This window comes from Orcinus orca, chromosome 13, assembly GCF_937001465.1.
Source record: "Orcinus orca chromosome 13, mOrcOrc1.1, whole genome shotgun sequence".
Taxonomy (NCBI): Eukaryota; Metazoa; Chordata; class Mammalia; order Artiodactyla; family Delphinidae; genus Orcinus; species Orcinus orca.
The window spans coordinates 27,594,119-27,615,679 of NC_064571.1; the positions used below are offsets into that span (position 1 = coordinate 27,594,119).

The 21,561-nt window shown below is 37.0% G+C and overlaps 2 protein-coding genes and 1 long non-coding RNA gene across 23 annotated transcripts in view; 1 reads left to right on the forward strand and 2 right to left on the reverse strand.

Moving 5' to 3' along the window:
• LOC117199207 (uncharacterized) overlaps window positions 1-21,561 on the forward strand; it is a 1,082,321-nt gene that overhangs the window by 303,645 nt on the left and 757,115 nt on the right. For 4 of the 21 annotated variants that reach the window (XR_007470920.1, XR_007470919.1, XR_007470938.1 and 1 more), the window contains one exon: window positions 18,240-18,383. The exons of 11 other annotated variants lie outside the window; for them this stretch is intronic. Coding sequence is in view for 3 of the 10 variants with exons in the window: in XM_049696157.1 (XP_049552114.1) it covers window positions 18,240-18,383 (144 nt within the window). In the remaining 7 variants the exon portion in view is untranslated. Of the gene's footprint in view, window positions 1-18,239; window positions 18,384-19,368; window positions 19,417-20,201; window positions 20,243-20,928; window positions 21,050-21,561 lie in introns of those variants that run through there. 6 more of the 21 variants (XR_007470918.1, XR_007470921.1, XR_007470934.1 and 3 more) reach the window with 4 other exon arrangements.
• LOC125960856 (uncharacterized) overlaps window positions 1-21,561 on the reverse strand; it is a 229,726-nt gene that overhangs the window by 198,090 nt on the left and 10,075 nt on the right. The window lies entirely within an intron of this gene.
• Window positions 1-21,561, reverse strand: part of LOC125960839 (uncharacterized) — a 254,745-nt gene that overhangs the window by 127,530 nt on the left and 105,654 nt on the right. The gene's annotated exons all lie outside the window — the stretch shown is intronic.

Here is a 21,561-nt window from a genome sequence, read left to right on the forward strand (position 1 = left end):
TTGCAGGGTTCTGGGTAACCCAGGCTGTACCAGGCAGCCCCAAGTGTTGAGGGGATCATTATCTCATGTCCCACTTACAAACATTAGATTCAGAACTGTATACCTAAGCAGACTGCTTGGTACCCTCTGATTCAGGTATGTGACTTAAAACAGCCTTGAAGAACTTTGAAAGTAATATAAAAAATGGCAAACTTCTCTATTTTACCCTTTCTTTACCTAGACTAAACCTGCAGCCTCACAGGAGCTGAGAACATATTTATTCTTTATCTTTTACTTCAGACACTCAGCAGGAAGGTAACACACTTTGAATGAAAAAGGACAATTCAAGTTAGGTTGGTGCTTTGCCTAAGCCAGAAAGGTTTAGGGAGAGAAATTGAGGATGAAGAACAAAAGAGACAAGCTTTTTCCTTTTCTTTTTTTTAACCTCTCATGGTTTGACTTAATTCTATTATTTGAATGATTTTGAATTGATTTGGACACACCCACATTTAAATATAAGTTCAAAAATGCATTCTAAAGTCAAATGGAAAGTAATTTGTGTGGTCTTGTTATGAAAATAATTGTTTTATTCTCTGTATACTCCAGTCTCTCCACTCATTTATTCATACTTGTATTCATGTATTTACACATCATTCATATATTCACAAAATATTTGTTACTGTGGATACTATACCTGGTATTGATCTAGGTGCTGAGCTGGAAAGGTGAAAAAGTCATTATCATTACCTTGGAGGGTCTCCCAGTCTTGAGGGGAGTCATAGAGGTTAACACATAATTATTGTACAGTTGGACAAGTATCATTATAGTCTTATGAACAGAATATCAGGAGAAAAATATTTTATTTAGTCTTATTATGTATTTGAGTATTCACGTGCCCAAGATGGAAATCTATCTAATAGAGTTTGTGCTTTTAAGGACATAATCCAACATGATATTTTTTATTTGCTGAGATCTTTTCTCCATGAAGTGAATTAGGAGCCCAGGCTTCTTCTATGTCCTGACTCTATTTCCTAGGGCCTCAAAGCCTTTGGAATGTAGTTGGAAGACAGGGGAGAAAAGGGTGTAGAGGCTCTGCTCTTAATCACTCCATCCCAGAAGTGACATTCATTACCTTTGCTCACATTCCATTGACAGGGTATACATGCAGGAGGTGCTGGGTCCTGCAGCCCTGGCAAGTTAACATCTAGCAATAGTTTTACACAGACGAAGGCTAGGAGCTCTTTGCTGAATTGCTCACATTCTCTGGACAAAAGTAAGGAAGTCTGTGGCTGTTTATCCCCTTCTCAAATATATGCTTCATTTTTTTCCATCCCTCTAACTCTAATCATGGGCAGCAATATTTCTTCAATATTTTATCCACTCATACTGTCCAGGGAGGTTTCTTCGGCACAACAAGCAAGGCACACTGGGTTTATTTTTATAGCACATTTCCCACAGTCGTATCAGATAAAATGCATTACATCTCACCGGGTGACTGCTGAATAATCTCACAACTGTGGCTTCCATGTGAAAGGCAGAGATGATTAGCTTCCAAGGTGTTTGTGGGCCAGAATTGCTCTGCTTCCCTTAACTAGGTAGGTTAGTAGCTGTTCGAGTTCTTTGAGCTTTGTATACTGTTCCCTTGATTGACAGGAAGAAATCATAGACTTAATAGTCTGGTTGTGAGGATTAAATGAGATATTTTATATAAATTGCTAAGCATGGCTTTAGGCACATATAGAAAGCAATCCATAATTGAGGCTCTTGTCATTGCTAATTAAGGATAGGATATTAAGCAAAAGTGGAAGTGTCCTTTTTGTGGAGGAGGATGATATACTGAAACATTTAAACGTATTATTTGCTGTAACTAATTTCTAATGAGATTTCAATGTGTGCTTGCTGTCTGATTCCCCAAGAGAATGGATTTTCTCCCTCACTTTATCACATAGATATTGCCTGAATAAGGTCCTAATACCTGTAACTGAATTCACTTTTAGGATTGCACTATCCTTTAAGAGGCAGCAAAATATATTAATAAAGAGTGTTCTAAACTCAGATTTCAAGTTCTAGCTGGGTTACTTATCAGCTGCGTGACCTTGATCAACCTGTTTCTGAATCTGTGAATGTTAGCCAGTGATATTCCTTTCTAGGGACATTATGCTGGGAATGAGATGATTTATATAAAACACTTAGCAGAGAAGATGGCATAGAACAAGTACCTAATACATGTTACTTTAATCATGATGATTACACAGAATATTGGGATTGGGGTCAGATGACCTGAGTTTATATCTGTGTTCTGTAGCTTTTAATCTTACTGAGCCTCTGTCTCCTCATCCATAAAATTGGGCTAATAATATTCTCTTCACACAGTTGTTACGGTGATCTTAACGTATGTGAAAGTTCATAGAATCTTGCCTAGAACCTATAAAATATTAAATACGTGTTAAAATTATTTTCTTTTATTTGTGGTATCTGTGGCCCTAGGCAAGTTGATCTGCCTCTCATATTGGTTATGCCTCCTACTTGGCCTGTTATAGTTAACATCAAAAAAAAAAACAGGGTTTCCCTGGTGGCGCAGTGGCTGAGAGTCTGCCTGCCGATGCAGGGGACACGGGTTCGTGCCCCGGTCCGGGAAGATCCCACATGCCGTGGAGCGGCTGGGCCCGTGAGCCATGGCTGCTGAGCCTGTGCGTCCGGAGCCTGTGCTCCGCAATGGGAGAGGCCACGACAGTGAGAGGCCCGCGTACGGCAAAAAAAAAAAAAACACCAAGAAAACAAACCCTCAAGCAACTCTAAAAATAGTACTATATCTAACATTATTATTTAAGAAGAGGATGGCATTCTGTTCCTGAAGGATTTGGCCATTGGAATTGTGGAGGAAGACCATCTTGGGATTTGTGTGGTGACATTTCTTAAATGCATGGTATAGCATGGGTTGCTTTCATCACACAGTAGGGAAATACTAATATCTATAATTTTATAATCACTAACCCAGATTAACTTTAAAGCCATTAGTAAAGATGAATTCCATTTTGATATTTAGTACCCTGCTAGAGTATCTCTCACTACAGAAGTTTAAAATAAGCATAAAAATAAATCCAGAAACAGATAAAACTAGCCTGTGCTGTGGAACACCATATTCCCAGGCAGTCCAATCTGAGGTCCACAGTCAAAAAAGATTTTAATCTATGAACTATGTCTACAGTGGGTGTTGATGGGAGACAATGAGAAATTGACGCCTTTTTACCCTCCCTCTGTCCTGAGGTGGTTTCTATTTCAGGTTCGATCATTACACCATTATAGAGAAGCCCTGCTATGCTAATATTTTCCTTAGACTTTGAACAAACTCAGACACCATAAGATTTTTTTTTTTTAACAAGGAGGGAAACCTGAGAGCTTTCTGTGGTATCTCTCTTGTACTCCTCCTGTTCTCCTATGTGGATGCCCTTCTCTATCTTATATCACTTCCCCAGTTCAAGAATCCTTCAAGAGTAGCCTCAAAGCCCATCTCTTCTTTGCAAAGTTACTTGTTCCATATTGCTTACATAGATCTCTCTGCTTCCAACCCCCTTGAAACACTGTTCTTATCTTTCAGTTGAATCACAGAATTTCTATCATATTATTTAAGTATTATTTAAGTAGCACAGGGAGAGGCTAATCCTTGAAATCAGGAAATAATTATATCTTAAATTAGAATTTACAGCTCCGTGGCAGTGAACACAGTGGCTAAATAAATGAAAATTTAATTAAAATGGTATGCAATGAGGGCCTTACAAAAATGCCGTTAAGAATAACATCGTTTGCATAAAACTGAATATCTGAAAACAGCTAGATAACTATTTAACTTTCCATTTGTATGTATAGATAAAGCACAAGGATTTGCCCATTAGGATTTTATTTTCCATGGTAGGTCATTTCAGATGCTTTACGTGACCCTACAGGCATCTTTTTCAGATTACCTTTGGACCCTGGTTTTTCATCTTGGGACTGCCGCCATGTACAATCCTAAAATGTTCCATAAAGGCTCAATCTTGCTTTTATGTCATGAGCCATTTCCATTTAGTTAAAATTAAACTCTCAGCTACAGGAATATCTCCCAGGACTCAAAGCTTTGCCTTCTCAGTTAAAGCGTCTAACCTGCTAGCTTCCTGAGGGCAGTGAGCTCAGAGTGAAGCTGAATGACAGTGAAACCCCAAGTGACGTGACATCGCTTCATTCCAGAATGGGTGTTCCCCGACGGCTGCATCTAACATATGCACAAAATCTCCCTCTCGATTTGCACTTCCAACACCATTCCTAAAATGTAAGCATTGTTCTTTGGTGTCTCCTAGGTAGCATAAATTAAATGGGATAGTTTTTGTATTGTGTTCCACCTCCACGTAGATTTTTCTTTACTGGTTTCTACATGTGTCTCAAGTTAAAGCATTGTTTCCTAACTATCTCACTCCCTCTCCTGTTTACCCTCCTGTCCCTCACTTGCATATGAGAGCACAGTAAGCAGACACCTTTCCTAGTATCCACCATTGATCCATCCCCTATTGCCCTGTCCTCGTAGGACCTGTTTTGATAGGAAAAGGTGTTCATTCTCAGATATTTACCAGCATGAGTGAGACTACCAATGCTTCATCCTTTCATTCACTGTGTTAGGTTTGTAAGAGACACATGGAACAAAAGGGGCTTAATCTCTTTTGGCGCCCAGCTGGAAATCCACAGGGAGAGAAGGAGCAAACAGGTATGCTGCTAATTATCAAACAGGTTGTTATGATGGGACATAGAACAGGGAATGAGAGCTCACCTGGTTAGAAGCAGGTGATCAGGGGGTTGACTTTTTAATAACTTTATTGAGGTACAATTTACACACAATACATTGTTCATATTTAAAGTATACTAAATACTGTGAGTTTTAATATATGCGTAGACCCACAAACCCATCATCCCAATCAAAATACCAAATATGTTATAATTCCCAGTGTTTTCTTGTGCAGCTTTGCAATTCTTTCTTCTCTCTATGCTTTACTCACTATATATTAGTTTACATTTTCTAGAATTTTATAAAAATGGCATTATGCTTTTTTTTTTTTCTTGGTCTGGGTTATTTTACTCAGCATAATGATTTTGAGATACATTCATGTCATTGAATATATCAATAGCTTACTCCATTTATTCACTTACTTATTTATGGCTGAATAGTATTCCACTGCAAGAATATACCACAATTTAACTTTGCACTCCCTGATGGGCATTTGGGTTGTTTCCAGTCTTGTCTTTTATAACTAAATCTGTTAGGAATATTTGTCTACAAGTCTTTGTGTGGATGATATACTTTCATTTCCTCTTGGTAAAAATTTAGAAGTGGCCTTGCTGGGACATACTATCAGGACTTTTGACTGATGGAACAGCATAAGAGGTTGGAATACACACAGTAATGAATCTTTGAAGGAGGAGAGTTGGGGTACCTTTTGGCCCCTTCCCAGGGGATAAGTATATACTTCAAAGGTACCTCAAATTTGCCAAGTTTTGAGTCTCAGTTCTCGACCTTCTTTTTCAAGTGTGGTCCCTTGTCAGTATTCCTTTGTTCAGTAAATTGTACCACCATCTGTGAAGTTGGGCAACACAAAGTCAGCCTTGACACCTACCTCTCTTTCACTCCCTTTATTCTATTGGTCTTCAAGTCCTACCGTTTTTCCCTCGTGAAAATCCCTACCATTTGTACTGCCCACGCTCTAGTGTGGGTCACTGCAGTCTCCCCGCCGGACCACTGGGCAGCATGCTCACCGTCCCCCATCCCTTGACTTGTACTCTCCATCCATTATCTGTGGTTAACATAAAATGACCTTTGAAACATGATATACTCAGCATAAGCCTGAGTATATCACTTCACAGATTAAACCTTTAAACAGCCCTTCATAATCCTTGGAAAAAAGCCCAAAATCTTTACCATGGTTTACACAGTCTACATATCCGTGTCCCTGCTTAATGTACGTACTCAGCGTTACAACTCAGTATTATCCTCCGGTTCCATTTTATGTTTCGCCTACAGTGAGCTTTATTCAGGTCATCAACTTTTCCAAGTTCTTTATTACCTCTGGACCTTTACACTTCCAATGTCCCTGCCTTTCTCTTCATTTATTTGTCTGACTCTTACTTAACCAAGTTAAATATCATTTCCCCTAGAAAACTCAGGTCTAGGTAAAATAACTTAAGCCTGATCCTCCGTACCAATCTTAAGATATTACAATGGCGAAGATTCTGGTCAGCCTCCCTAATTAAAAGTAGGGCCTAGCTCATCACTTTTGCATTCCTAATACCTAGTACAGCAGCACATCTTGAACATATTAAGTGCTCTAATGCATTTGATCATGAAATAAAAGGCTATGACAGTGATCTAGACTTTATATAACAGATGCCTGACAAATATTTGAAAAGTTGAGATGAATTCAAGAAATGTTTCTCAATAACCAACGTGGATGTCACCAATTTCATACACTAATATCCATGACTTTGCTTATGACAGAGGCCCTCTGGCTCTCATTCAAAATTAATTTTATACCTAGTCTACACAGTCCTAGTAAATTCAGGTATCAAGTTTGTTATACCAGAATATATTAGAAACAGAAAATCCAGTGGTTGAAGAGAAAAATTAATGCAGTTGTGTATAGGCACACACACTGCAGCAAAGAGTGAAGATACTGAAAAACACGGAACTATAATTCAAAACCTCAGTAGTCTAGAGTCATTTTGTCGAGGGTCATATGATCTGATGCCATCATTTGATTGGAGTGGAGGCAGATTTTGATGTTACTAATTAAGGTGCTGATCTGATGAGGCTACTGATAATCATAGGTACGCTTGATTGTGTTCTGTGTGACAGAAATGGAGCTAAGCTCTCTTTGCATTATCTCATTAAATTCTCATAATGACCCTATAAAATTGGTATTGACTTTATAGAAGAGAAAAGGAAAGTTGAGAGAAGTTAAATATCTTGGCCTTGGCTACCTAGCTTTCAGATATGACTCTAGCCTGCTTAGTCTAAGTAGTCAAGAAAGGATTAAATTATGTTCTTTTACCGTATTTAAAGAAACAACAAATTGTAAAAGAAGTTCATTGAGAACAGATTTTTTTCTTTAAATTTTGGATTCTCCAGGGGGATGTTTGAGTTATCTAAAATAATAAGGTAGGAACATTTATTTCCCAGTCATGCCAAATAAATGAAGTTTTCCTGTAAATGCTTTCCCATGATTACATTACACTTCATGATTATCTGTAAAATTACGAAAAGACTCTAGCGAACAGTGCTTCCTGAAAAGTGGCAATAGCATGATGCTAATACTAGACAATGTATTACCCTATACGGGCTCATTAAGGGGCCTGGTTTTCATCTTTAATTGCAAAGAACATACATCCCTGGAATGAGTTTGTAGTCATTTTAATAAGAAGTACCAGAAGTGTGAATAGAATCTATCACCAGATCCACTTAGAACCCATTTATCTTTATGACTATATGTGTTATGGATCATCAGCCCATGATCATACAGACCCCCATCAACACTCATCTTCCTGATGGCAAGTGTAAAATGCAGTGTCTCTACTGGGAGATGAAATTTTTTTCCACACTTGTGAGTGATAGACTCCTATGTTCCTAAACATATTTTACCTCAACTAATTAATTCCAGCGCTGCATTAGGTAAACCTCTACTCCCCAGCTCTGTCTTTTAAGGAGTGCTCACCACCAAGTAATGACTCAGGGACAGCCCACCCCCAATCAATTCCTCCTCTCTCCCCAACTTCTTCACATTGTCTGATTCCCGACCTCCACTGTTTTTGATATATTTTACTCTCTTGGATTTAATAAATCACCCCCCCCCCCAAATTCTGTTGTCCAAGTCGATATAGACTTCCCCTTCCCTAGCCAGGACCCCACCTCCATTTAGCGTTTTGAAAGCCCACCAGTATGGTGTATAACCAGTACTCCCCACCAGTGCAGTCAGCGTGTCTCCATATCTCTGTTTTCACCACTTACCTTCCCCCAGAAGACCAGCAGGATTAATCTCATCATGCTTTTATTCCCATTTTACTCTGTAACTACCAAAAGTCCAAGCATTCAAGATATTTAAATACTAATTTTTATCCCCATAACCTCTTACATCTCTTGATCTGATCTAATCTCCCGTCTCTTTCCAATCTCTCACTCCCCAAATAGTTTCTGTGTATCCTTTAGAATATATAGTCTGTCATTACCAAAATTCCCAATCTTCAGTTATTTTCCTTTAATGTTTCCTTTATCTTCTGACTTGAATAAAAAACTGATTTCCGGCCTTCCCTGGTGGCGCAGTGGTGGAGAGTCCGCCTGCCGATGCAGGGGACACGGGTTTGTGCCCTGGTCCGGGAAGATCCCACGTGCCGCGGAGCAGCTGGGCCCGTGAGCCATGGCCGCTGAGCCTGCGCATCCGGAGCCTGTGCTCCGCAAAGGGAGAGGCCACAACATTGAGAAGCCCGAGTACCGCAAAAAAAAAAAAAAAAAAAAAAAACTGACTTCCCCTGATGACACAGCTTTCCTTACTGTCTCCTCAGAGAAGGACAACTCTCTGTTGTAGAGCTTAGAGACTAGATTGTCATTCTCTTCCCCCCCACAGTGCTGCTTCTAAGACATTTCTCCTAATTAAGAAAAACAAAAACAAAACAACAACAAAAAAACCAAAGCCTCAGCTTGTATGAAGTATGTGCCAACAAACTGTACTATCCTGGCTGTCATAATCATCTATTAAATCTCATTCATTTCTCCTCATTTCCTGAATGTTTTTGCTTGCAGCCTCCTATTTTTCTGTCACTATTCTTGTCATTATTTTTGGAGATTTGAAAAGTCCCATAGCTCATCTGCCGGAATCCCAATTAGGGAAAAAATCTGCTTTATGGTGATAAATCCCTCTTGATCATAATGACTTTTTAAAAATATGTTGCTGGAATCTATTTGCTAATATGAGGTAGAATTTAAGATCTTAAAAGAAATGTGCTTCTAGTTACTTTTGGGTAAATTTTCCATATCTGATTTTTGTATTAGGACTCTTCTAATTTTTTAATACATTGGAAAATAACTGATGTCTTTCTAAGGTGTATATCTTTGATTATATTTTCTATTTTCATAAAGCTACTTGTATTCTCTACTCAAAACAGGAGTAAATAATGGCTGCACATAACTAATCAATAATCAGCCATTTTGTCCAGATTTTCAAATGTGTTGGTATAAAGCTACCATGGTATTCTTTTGTAATTAAAAAAAAAACTCTCTGTTTTATAGCTAGTCCCATCACTATCATATTTGCCAAATATTGCTTATTTTATTGGTCTTTCTAAAGAACAAGCTTTTGGTTTTATTTGTCAAGTTTACTGCTTTTCTTCTCTATTTTTGACTTTTCTCTTGATTAAGTTTGTCCTTCCACTCTTTGGGATTTACCTTGTTCTTTTTCTATGTCTACTGTTCATTTCCTGTAGCTTCAAGAGCCATTTTCAACAACTCAACGAGCTCTGCTGGCTGTGTCATGGCCACTTCATCATATGCCATTAAAACTTAATCTCATACACTGGGTGAAGGCTCAGCAGTCTTATTTTGCTTTCAAAATTGTTCTATGGCCTTGGATCCTTCTTCTTCTCCTAAATTAGCACTATCATCAGGGAAGATTCTAGTGGGCCTAGGATTCTAGGCTTGCCTTTCCTGCAGTTTCATAATAAAAGAAAAAACATTTCCACCCTGTTTTTGATGTTGATCGAAAATTTAGCAACACTTCTTTGCACTATATTCAAATCCCAAAATATAAGCAAGCCTTCATGCACACAGGCTCACTGAAATGTCATAATTTTAAACTATGTATGACCTTGAACAATGACCTTTCCAAATACTCCACACTCTGCCTAGGTGTTCAGACTTTTTCATTCCTACAACATCTTTTACACATGGTCGATTTGTGTCATAAGTTCTTCCTCACTCCCACTTCTGAGTATATATCCAAAGGAAACATCATCATTATTAGAAGAGATATCTGTACTCCCATGTTCATTGTAGCATTATTCACAAGAGCCAAGGTATGGAAACAACCTAAGTGTCCATAGTAGATTAATGGATAAAGGAAATATGGTATATATATACACAGTGGAATATTATTCAACCTTAAAAAAGAAGAAAATCCTATCATTTAAGTCAACATGGATAAAACTGGAGGACACTATGCTAAGTGAAATAAGACAAAGACAAATAGTGCATGATGTCACTTATATGTGGACTCTAAAAAAATAATGAAATAAATCAACTCTTCCCTCCCTGGACATTTTCCTCAGCAGAATCTAGCAGCCTCTACTATGAGTCTTACCTTTTTTTTTTTTATTGTTTGTACCAGATCACAACCCCAGGGAACCTATGTATTTACCGATGTATATCTAGATTATACTTTACCATTGTTCTTTTTCTTTGCAATTCATTCCATCCACTTCTGGCATCAGAACCTCATTTTTCCTTTGGAGAAGTCCTTGTGATTCAGGTAGGCTGTGTGTCTCCTCCCTAGGCTGTGTGACTTGGGGCTGGCTAGACACAGTGTTTTATATATACTCTGTATGTCTTAAGTACTTATTTCTCTGTTTTCCGTCATTTTCCCTCCACATTTTAGTATAGTTATTTTTTAATTGACATTTGTAATCCTTTCTTTTGTTTGACTAAAGTACTGTTCAACCAATCTTCTGAGTGCTTAATTTCAGCATTTTTAATTCTAGAAGTTTCTTTTGGTTGCATTTCACAGACAAGTTTTGCTTAAATTGTACATGTTGTCCTTTTTTAATACATTAATCATAATTTTAAATAATAGTTTCATTGAGATATAATTTACTTTCCATATTATTTAAAGTGTACAATTTAATGTGTTATGCATCTACCACCACAATCAATTTTAGAACTTTCATCCACCCCCCAAAAGAAAAAGAATCCATTATAGGTCACTCACTCCCCCATTTCTCCAAACCCTAGGCAGCCACTAATATACTTTGTCTCTACAGATTTGTCTAGACTGGACATTGCATACAAATGGAATCATACAATTACTTAGCATATTTTCAAGGTTCATCCATGTTGTAGCATGCATCAGTACTTGATTTCTTTTTATGGCTGAATAATATTCCATGGTCTAGATATTACTATGTTTCATCTATCCATTCACAGTAAATGGCCATTTGGGGTATTTCCACTTTGGGGCGCTTATGAATAATGCTGCTGTGGTTGGATTTACTGCAAGTTTTGTATGCAGGTCTAGATTTGTTTTTTAAATTAACAGACTATTTCGGAGCCGTTTCTGGTTTACAGAAAAATTAAGCAGAAAGGACAGAGTTCTCATACCTCCTTACCTCTCTACCCAGTTTCCCCTATTATTAATATCTTACATTAGTGTAATACATTTGTTATAGTTAATGAACCAATATTGACACATTATTACTAACTAATGTCCATGGTTTACTTTAGACTTCACTCTTTGTTTTGTACATTATATGATTTTTGACAAATGTGCAATAGCCTGTATCCACCATTACAGAACCATACACAGGAGTTTCTCTGCCTTTAAAATTCCGGGCTTCACCCATCCTTTTCTCCCTCCCCCCAACCTCTGGCAACCACTGATCTTTTGACTGTCTCCACACTTTTGCCTTTTCCTAAATTTCATATAGCTGCAATCATATAATATGCATGTAGCCTTTGCAGATTGGCTTTTTTTCACTTAGCAAGATGCATTTAAGCTTCTTCCATGTCTTCTCATGGCTACATAGCCTTTTCTCTTTATTGCTGAATGCTATTCCTTTGTACCGATATACCATAGTTCATTTATCCATTCACCTATTGACAAACATCTTGGTTGATTTCAAGTTTTGGCAATTATGAAAAAAACTGTTATAAACATCCATGTGCAGGTTTTTATGTGGATGTAACTTTTCAATTCCTATGGGTAAATACCAAATAGCATGATTACTAGATCACTGTATGGTAAAAGTATGTTTAGTTTTGTAAGAAACTGCCAAGTATCTTCCTAGCAACAAATGAGAATTCCAGTTGTTCTGCATCATCAACAACTTTGGTATTTCAGTATTTGGATTTTAGACATTTGAATAGGTGTGTAGTGATATCTCATTATTGTTCTAATTTAAAATTCCCTGATGACATGGAATGTGTAGCATCTTTTCATACACTTATTTGCCATGTGTCTATTTTCTTTGTTTAATCATAGTTGTTTTGTTTTTTAACCAAGGCCTATTAACTCTTGTCCTCCTGTGTCTATTTATATTTTCTTTTTTCCTTCTTTCTGTTTTTTTTCTTTTTGAGCTTTTGATCATTTAGTCTTGTTCCTGGTATGTCCAATTATTTTTATATTAAAATTGGGCTTAACTTATTTTAGGAAACTATAAAGATACCTCCACATTCAGGATGTTTTTATCGTTCTCTTGAAAAGATTTCCTTTTGCCCATGGCAGACAGTTACTATAGGGACTGGAAACCTTAGTCCATTCTCAGTTTGAGCTCATTCAAAACTGTTTTTCACTCTGTGTGAAGGTTGCTCTATTTCTGTCTTGTCCTTCCTCTACGGGTGTTGCCCTTTGGGATTACCATGTGAACGTTTAGATTCTCCCTATTCCCAACTACCCTTGTATTTGTTAGGCTTTAAATGTAATGGTTCCCCCAGCCCTGTGAGACTAAGGATACGTGTAGCTTGTCATTCCATTAGTTGTTGCCTTTAGCTTGAGCTCTTGCCGTTTGGCTTCTGTGGTTAGAGTCTTTTGAACTCCTTGGCTTTTCAGCTCCTAGGTTGTATGAGTTGAATCAGCAAATGCCCCAAGGAGAAAAGCTGCACCAAATGTCAAGCTTGCGTCTGTGTTTCCCTTCTCTCCAGAACTTGGCCCACATGTCTCGGTGTCTCTCTAACATTCGGATGCTGGCGAAGAGATGTCTTCTTACTTTATCCGGGTTTTCTAAAATTTCTTTAGACTTCACCTGATCTTATGTTATTATTGAAGTATCATCTCAATTATCCCTAGGAAGAAAATTTACAATTTTATGTTTCATTTTTTTATTTTCTATATTACCTCAGTTTCTGTAGAGACCTTTTACCTGTGTTACCAGTAAGATGGAGATAGGTGGAGGCTAAGAATATTGGGGGGGAAATCACTGATGAATGATATGTCTCGCTCTTTTTGTTTTTCCTCTCCTTATTTACTCTGGCAGCCTACATTTGCCCTTCTTGATTTGACCCAGTTGCCCAAGTACGCAACCCGCTCTGGCAAAGACCTGACTTTACTCTCATAAATGTCTGCATGTTAGGATTAGCTAGATGGTGAACACCATGCCAGAGTTTTTTGTGTGACCAGTCAGAATGGCCATCATTAAAAAATCTACAAACAATAAATGCTGGAGAGGGTGTGGAGAAAAGGGAACCCTCTTGCACTGTTGGTGGGAATATACATTGATACAGCCACTATAGAGTACAGTATGGAGGTTCCCTAAAAAACTAAAAATAAAACTACCATACGACCCAGCAATCCCACTACTGGGCATATACCCTAAAAAAACCATAATTCAAAAAGAGACATGTACCACCATGTTCACTGCAGCACTATCTACAATCGCCAGGACATGGAAGCAACCTAAGTGTCCATCGACAGATGAATGATGAAGAAGATGTGGCACATATATACAATGGAATATTACTCAGCCATAAAAAGAAATGAAATTGAGTTATTTGCAGTGAGGTGGATGGGCCTAGAGACTGTCATACAGAGTGAAATAAGTCAGAAAGAGAAAAATACCGTACGCTAATGCAGATATATGGAATCTAAAAAAAATTGTTCTGAAGAACCTAGGGGCAGGACAGGAATAAAGACGCAGATGTAGAGAATGGACTTGAGGACATGGGGAGGGGGAAGGGTAAGCTGGGATGAAGTGACAGAGTGGCTTGGACATATATACACTACCAAATGTACAATAGATACTAGTGGGAAGCAGCCACATAGCACAGGGAGATCAGCTCCGTGCTCTGTGACCATCTAGAGGGGTGGGGTAGGGAGGGTGGGAGGGAGGGAGATGCAAGAGGGAAGAGATATGGGGATATATGTATATGTATAGCTGATTCACTTTGTTATAAAGCAGAAACTAACACAGCATTGTAAAGCAATTACACTCCAATAAAGATGTAAAAAACCAAAAAGTTAGATAGTAAAAACTTCAGAAGAATTGCCCACACTCCTCCAACAGATTCTCTAACAGTTAGCAGAACAGAATTCACACTGAATCTGGTTTATGAGTAAAAGACAAGTCAACTTTCAAGTGGTTCACAGATGACAACATTTCTTTTCCGTGTGCCTGCTTTGGAGCCATATTTCTGCTGACCACTCAAAACTTTCCTCTTGAGTATTCTGTGATATATTAGAACCAGGAATAAGGGATGTTAGTGCTGGAAGGGTCAGCCAGTGGTCTGGGATTTAATTCACATATCCTTTCTGCACCAGGCTCTTTAAGATCATTGAATTAGCCTAAGAATTTTGAAGCTGTAGAATTCAAGACAGTGCATTACAATATGCCAATATTACTATTCTCCTGCTCTGACATTCTCCACTGATGGACAGATGAAGGAGAAGGAAGGGCAGTCACCAGTAACTGAGAGTAAATGAAACTGGAATATTATAATTCAGTATCATTTGAGTGACTGAATTGGCTGGCAGAGTGTTCTGCAGTTAAGGGTGAGGAAAGATTAATTCTGCACCTGACACCACTACTGTATTTATACAAGTCTACTGGGACAGTTGTTTACCTTGAATTGTTTTCTTCATTCATTTCAGTCAGACAGTTGTGTTGACTGATTTTCCTTTTTGATGTATGAAATGACTGACTGAATTTACCATTTAATTTCCACTAATGCACTGTAAAAACAATACATTACTCAAATTGGATTGGAAGGTATGAAAATGTTTACCCCAGAACTAGAAAGGCCAGATAAATCATAAGAAACATTTGACTGTGAGTGTTAGAAAGCTACTGAGGTAGCCATGACCTAGAAAAGTAAAATAGAGAAAGAAACTCACTGAAGTGAGAACAATATTCTGCACATGCATTTCTAGCCCAGTCATTTAGAAACTACTGATGAAGAGCAAAAGTCTGAGAAACCAAATGTGGCTCCTAAGAGGTAGAAAAGCCAGTAGATCTTAGGACAATGTCATAGGACTAAGGAAACCGGAGTTGGAATTGAGAAATAACAAGGCAGCTAGAATTTTAAGGACCAAAATCACAGAGACAGTAAAGATTCAGAGAACGGAGCTGGATTCAGCAACAGTGTTCCCTTGCAGTATTTTCCATGTATAATAGGTAGACAAGACAAGATGCTAAGAAGTCAAACAAAAGCTAACTGAAGTCAAAGAAAAGACTTAGTTGGCTCATAATGCTGAAGAGACAAAATTGGGGTTCAGAACCTATGAAAGATTTGTGGCCCAATGGAAAACTAATGATATGAATTAGGACATTGGAATTCTCTACATATGTGTGTGTGTGTGTGTGTGTGTGTGTGTGTGTGTCTATGTGTTAGGAAGGTTGATGCAACATCTACATTGAACCTTATAAAGAAGGAAAATGAGTATGAAGTTGGTCCAGTGACTGAGGTGATCTTCCCCTCTGCTCCCTACCTAAGAATAGGAAATTCTCTCCTCAAGAAAATACAGTTGACCCTGGAACAATGTAGGGGTTAGAGACGCTGACTCCCTGTGCAGTCAAAAATCCACATATAACTTTATGGTCGGCCCTTCTTATCTGTGGTTCTGAATCTGAGGATTCAACCAACCACAGATCATGTAGTACTGTATTACTTATTGGAAAAAAATCCATGTATAAGTGGATCTGTGCAGTTCAAACCCAGGTTGTTCAAAGGACAACTGTAATGTCATTCAGATTCTCTACAACTTGTCATATCCCAAGTCTGGTATTCACTGAAGAACCACCAAGACTACCAAGAAAAGGAGAATTAGAATAAAAAAAAAGAATCAGAATCATAGATGACCCAAACGTTCAAGTTCATACGTATTTCGGTAAATATTATCAAGTTCAAGAAAATAGATGACAAGGTGAAGAATTTAACTTGACAACTAGAAACTATAAACTGATTGAAGTTGAACTGATAGAATTAAAAATTATACGAAATTTAAAACTCGGTAGTGGATTGGGCACAGGTAAAGAGAGGTAAGTGAACTGGAAGATAGAGTAGTAACAATATTAAGACTAAAGCATGGGAAACGAAAAGAATAAAAAAGTACACAAAAGCGCATTTGAGACATATGGGCCACAGTAAACATTTTTATCATATGTGTAAACTGGAGTCCAAAGAAAGAAGGAGAGAGAGATTGGGATGAAAACAATATTTCAGAAATATTAACAGCTGAGAGTTCTCTAAAACTAAAAAGAATATATGGAGCCTTAAATTCAATAAGCACTAAAAAAAAAAGCAACAAGAACAAATACAAAGAAAACCACACCTAAGATCACCACAGTACAATTCATGAACAGCAAAGAAAAACATGACATCTTAAAAGCAGCCCGAGGAAAATGAGAGAGATTACTTTCAAAGGAACAATAGGATTAAGATTACAGCTTACTTCTCAGCGAAACTGACTGGATACTAGAAAATAATGGAATAACATTTTTAAGTGCTAAAGAAAAGAACTGCCCATTGGGAATTCTAGAGGCAGAGAAAATGTTGTTTGGAAGGAAAGATGAAATAAGGAAATTTGCAGACAAACAAAATTTAGAAAATATGTTCTCATCAGAACTGACTGAATTAAATTCTAAAGGGAGACCTGCAGGCAGAAGGAAGATTATCACAGATGAAAATAAGGACTTTATAAAGAATTATGTATAACAGAAAGGATAAATAAGTGGATAAACCTAAGTAAAATCTAACAGCACACAAGAGTAATAATAAAATATATCAAAAATTAGAATGCATTAAAACAAATGGAAGAGGAAAAAGTAGTAAAAGAAATTTAAGATCTCAGCATTGCTTGAGAAGCAGTAAAAGAGCTAATAAGTCATGGTACATGTGTAACTGCTACTTATGTAAAAATAACAAGCTAATACAAGGGAAAATGGAATTTGAAGAAATCTCAAAGGAAGAAAGAAGAGCAAAAGGAACGTAACAAGGTGGGACGAATAGTAAACAAGGAGTAAACGGTCTATAAGAAAATACATTAACTGTAAATACTGAAATTAAAGGACAAGGATTATTGAAACAAACCAAAAACCTAATTCTGTGCCACCTACGAGAGACAAGAGTCAGATTGAAAATGAAAGGATTCAAAAATTATGTCATAACAACAATAAGTAAAATTGAAGAAGATTTTTTAATGTTAACATAGATTTGAAAGCAAAAAGTATCACTGGCGATAAGGCAGGATAATAAACCCCACTGTTACTTTACAAGGAATATATTATAAGTCTAAACTTCAATGCAATATATGAAGGGAAATTCCAAAAATCTAAGTAGAAATAGAAAAATCTAAATTACCTAGATCAGGAACATAGAACCACAACAACAAATCAGATTATAGAAGATCTGAGTACCATCATTAAAAACTTTGGCCTAAATTTACATAAAACACTGCACCAACAATGATGGAATATATATATTATGCAGAAATTTTTAGGTGCACATGGCACATTTATAAAATTGACTATATTCTGGTTATAAAACAAGGCACTGAATAAGCAAGAAATTTAAACCTATATAACCAATATTTTACCAAATAGTTGGATACTTCTGATCATTATTTAGGTCAAAGATAAAGCCGCAATGGGAATTAGAATTTTATTAATTGAATGATAATGAAAATATGCCATAACAAAACCTGTGGGTTGCAAATAAAGCTGTGGTCACAGAGAAGTTTATGTATTCCAATTATACTCTCTAAATGTAAAACGGAAAAGAATAAAGCAACTAGAAGATAACCTATCACCCTGAGGTAGGCAGCTCCTGAACTGTACCCGGTGGGGAAGGCAGGGCAGAACTTCAGGAGGCCGGCTGAGAGCACGGTGAACACCATGTCAGGAGCAGTCTCCAAGAAAGAGAATTTAATGTACAAAGGAATGACTAAAATATATTTAAGAACTAGCACCCTGACCCCTCTTAAGGATGACTTATGTTGCTGGGGAAAAAATAAGAAGTGCTCGATGTAGAAGGTGAATATCTCTATAATTCCCAGGAGAATCTTGGTACCAGGACCACACAATGAAGAACTTGGAGCCCCCGTGGCTAATCCAGCAGAGAGAAAAGGAGGAACAGAGATGCGAGAGAAAATAACGGGAACTCTTGGTGCAATTTGGTGCTGCTGTAGGCCCAAGTCCAGGTATGTGCTCTCTGTCTCCACATCTTAAATAAAAGCCACCATGTTCCTCAGTCTTTCAGGTACTTAGAATTTCTCTTTAGAACCTGAAAATGGGGTCAGGTTTCCTGTCTGCATTGCTACAGTACAAAATAGAGGCAGGATGTTTGAAATAGTTCTCCATCTGGCAGAGGAGGCCTTGAAGCTGTGAGCCACTCACTGCAAACCAGGAGGACATGAAGGATTCTTGAGCAGATCTGAAGCTACTGGGAGGCCTTTGAGGAGTTAAATCCCATAGTAAATACTGTACCTTCAATGGCCCCTTCTCCCTCTCTGTCCAGTCTTCCTCCACTCCCGTGGGGGCCCAAAGGGGTTAAATGAGCACTCTGATGTAATCAATATAGCAAATTACTGGTATCTTCTATGGATTATTGAGATCATAAATGCCCTATATACAGTATTATGTAGAAAGCAAGAGAGTTGATATAATACTTATATAAAACCGTGAAGATGGAACTATCGTCCTTGGTCCTTACCATATAAACACACACACATAGACACACACACACTTAATGGAGATTGAAAATTTACTTATTATTTTCCAAACCAATAGATGCACACCTAAATCTCCAATGGTAATGTCTATGATAAGCTTTTTTAGTCAGGGTATCGTATGTAGACATAGCAGTTTCAATTCAAAATCAGGCTGCCACCTGTTAAATATACAGGAGTCCATGTTTATGTGCCATGATCCATCACTGTTGTGCTAAAGCCATGTAAGCAAATTAAATGGAGATATCTAGGAATCACGACTACTACATTTTTCATATCTTTGACAGTAATACACATCTCTTCAATAATTCCAGAAATGCAGTATTGCTGTTGATTTCAAGCTTGTTGGAATGGGAGACGAGTTCAGTTCAGTTTCATTTGGCTTTCCTACACAAATTTGAAAAGCAAGACAAGGGGTGTTCTATCACTAACTGTGTTTTTTCCACTTATATATCAGGAACGGGACAAATATCCACAAATTTCATTATGAACCGGTGAGCACACTGTGAGTTGGGCTTGGGTCAGAACTCAGTTTATCACCTGACATCCATATCTCTCATGCTAACAACTTGAGAGGGTATCATTTCTGTTTAATAGATGTTATTGATACATCAGACCACTTATCTGGATGTTTTTGAAGTGTCTGAATGTTACCCCAGGTCAGTGTCAGATTCAATAATTCAGTTGCTGATTCAAGACTCTTATAAGATACACATATGCATGTGCACGTGCACACACACACACACACATCCATTCATCCATCTATCTGTCATCTACCTATCTATATCTATAAATATTTTTTGACATAGCATTAAGTGAAAGAAGTGTGAGAACATTTCCCAGTTTGTGGATTTTCAATTTTCCCTTGTGAAGACTGAGTTGCTGTATTTATAGAAGCTTGAGAAGCTGGAGTTACTAGGTCTTCTTAATGATTCATACATTTTATCATAGTAGATATCTTTTAATCACTGATAGTATTTTTGACTTCTTTTTCTGATATTATTATAACTAAATCCATTTCTTTTTGATCAGTATTCTCCCCTTAGATTCTTTCTGTCACTTATACTTCAGACTTTCTATGTCCTGTTAAATTGGGTATGTCATAAATAAATAATAATAATCGTCTATTTAGCTAAATTAAATGTTACGTTTAATGTATTTATTGTAATTTTAATTTTAACATTTTTCTTTCTTAAGAACTGCATTGGATATTTTGCAAATAGATATAGACTTTTTCTTGATTTTGTCTTTATTTTATAAAATAATTTTATATAATTTCTTTATATTTAGAACTGATTTTTCAAAAATCACTGGATTTATTGAAAGACATGGTATGTATATCAGTTCTTTTTTTTAGCTGACTTTTATTTATGTTTGACTTCATTTCATCTACAGTTCATATTTGATATTGAGGTCATTTTTTTTTCAATTTAGTTTGTTGAAATTCTGAGGGCTTAAGTAGAGAATAATTTCCTCTAAGATAGGTTTAAATGTGCTTCTTCTGGGTTCCAAGGAACACTATTAACCTGGGAAACTATCTTGAGCTTAGCTTCAATTTATCGATATATGATTTTTATGATTAGAGATCTACTTTTAATTTGAACTTCAGACCCAAGTGAGATCTGTAATTGCAAACATGCAGGGTATATTATTATTAACCCCCAGCCACAGCATAAAAATATGATTTCTTACAGCCTTCCATTAGTGATAGGCACATTTTTGTACCCTCCTGTTTTAGCCCCCAGTGAGACTCTGCACTTAATATACAGGTGTAAGATTTATCCCCAACTTAGCACAAGTCCATGATTTAGTCAGTTTTTCCTAAACTGATATTGAATTTGCCTCTAAGACAGTCTCAGATTTCTTTGACTAAAATCACTTCTCTGATTACAAGTCATCTTTTGTTATTTTTATTGTTTTGTGTTTTATTTCTGTGGTGGGAGAACTTAATTGCCTGCTTATCTTCTTACAATCCCAGCAATGTATTAACTGTTATGTTATTTTATCCTCTCTCTAGTAATACTGTGGACTGGTATTCTTTTTAAGACCTACTCTAATACACTTATTTATATATTTTGTAAAAGGTATGTTTTTATTCTTAATATCAATTTTTTTTCTTTTTAGCACCTTGGTAAAATCCACCATGTACAGACAGGCATAAGGAAGACCAGGAGTTTATTCATCATCAGAAACTTATCCTATTAGAAACACCATGTATTGGATAATGAGATAATATCTAATTGACCCAATCAGATTCTGTAGCAGATAGAATTCCCTTGGAAACAGACTCGAAGAAGATGAGATTTGTATGTAGTAGAGCTATTAATGTGTGTTCTTGGGAACAATATCTGTTAATAATATAGTAAAACAATGCAGGAAGAAATACAACATAGTTCTCCAAAGAAAATACATCTAAAGTTAGTTGAATTTCCCGAATGTCTTGTAATCATGAAAAACTATATATGGAGTCCCTATGATTACTGTACTTACCTATGGGGTAGTACTGCTCTTATATTTCCATCAGTTCTATCAGTCTTCATGTCCTAAGCCTTAATACATTTTTTAATCAAAAAATCCAGTAATTTCCTAGTGTCCTTACAGTAGATATGGTTGTTTGCTTAAGCCATAGCACTGCTTCCTTTTACTTACA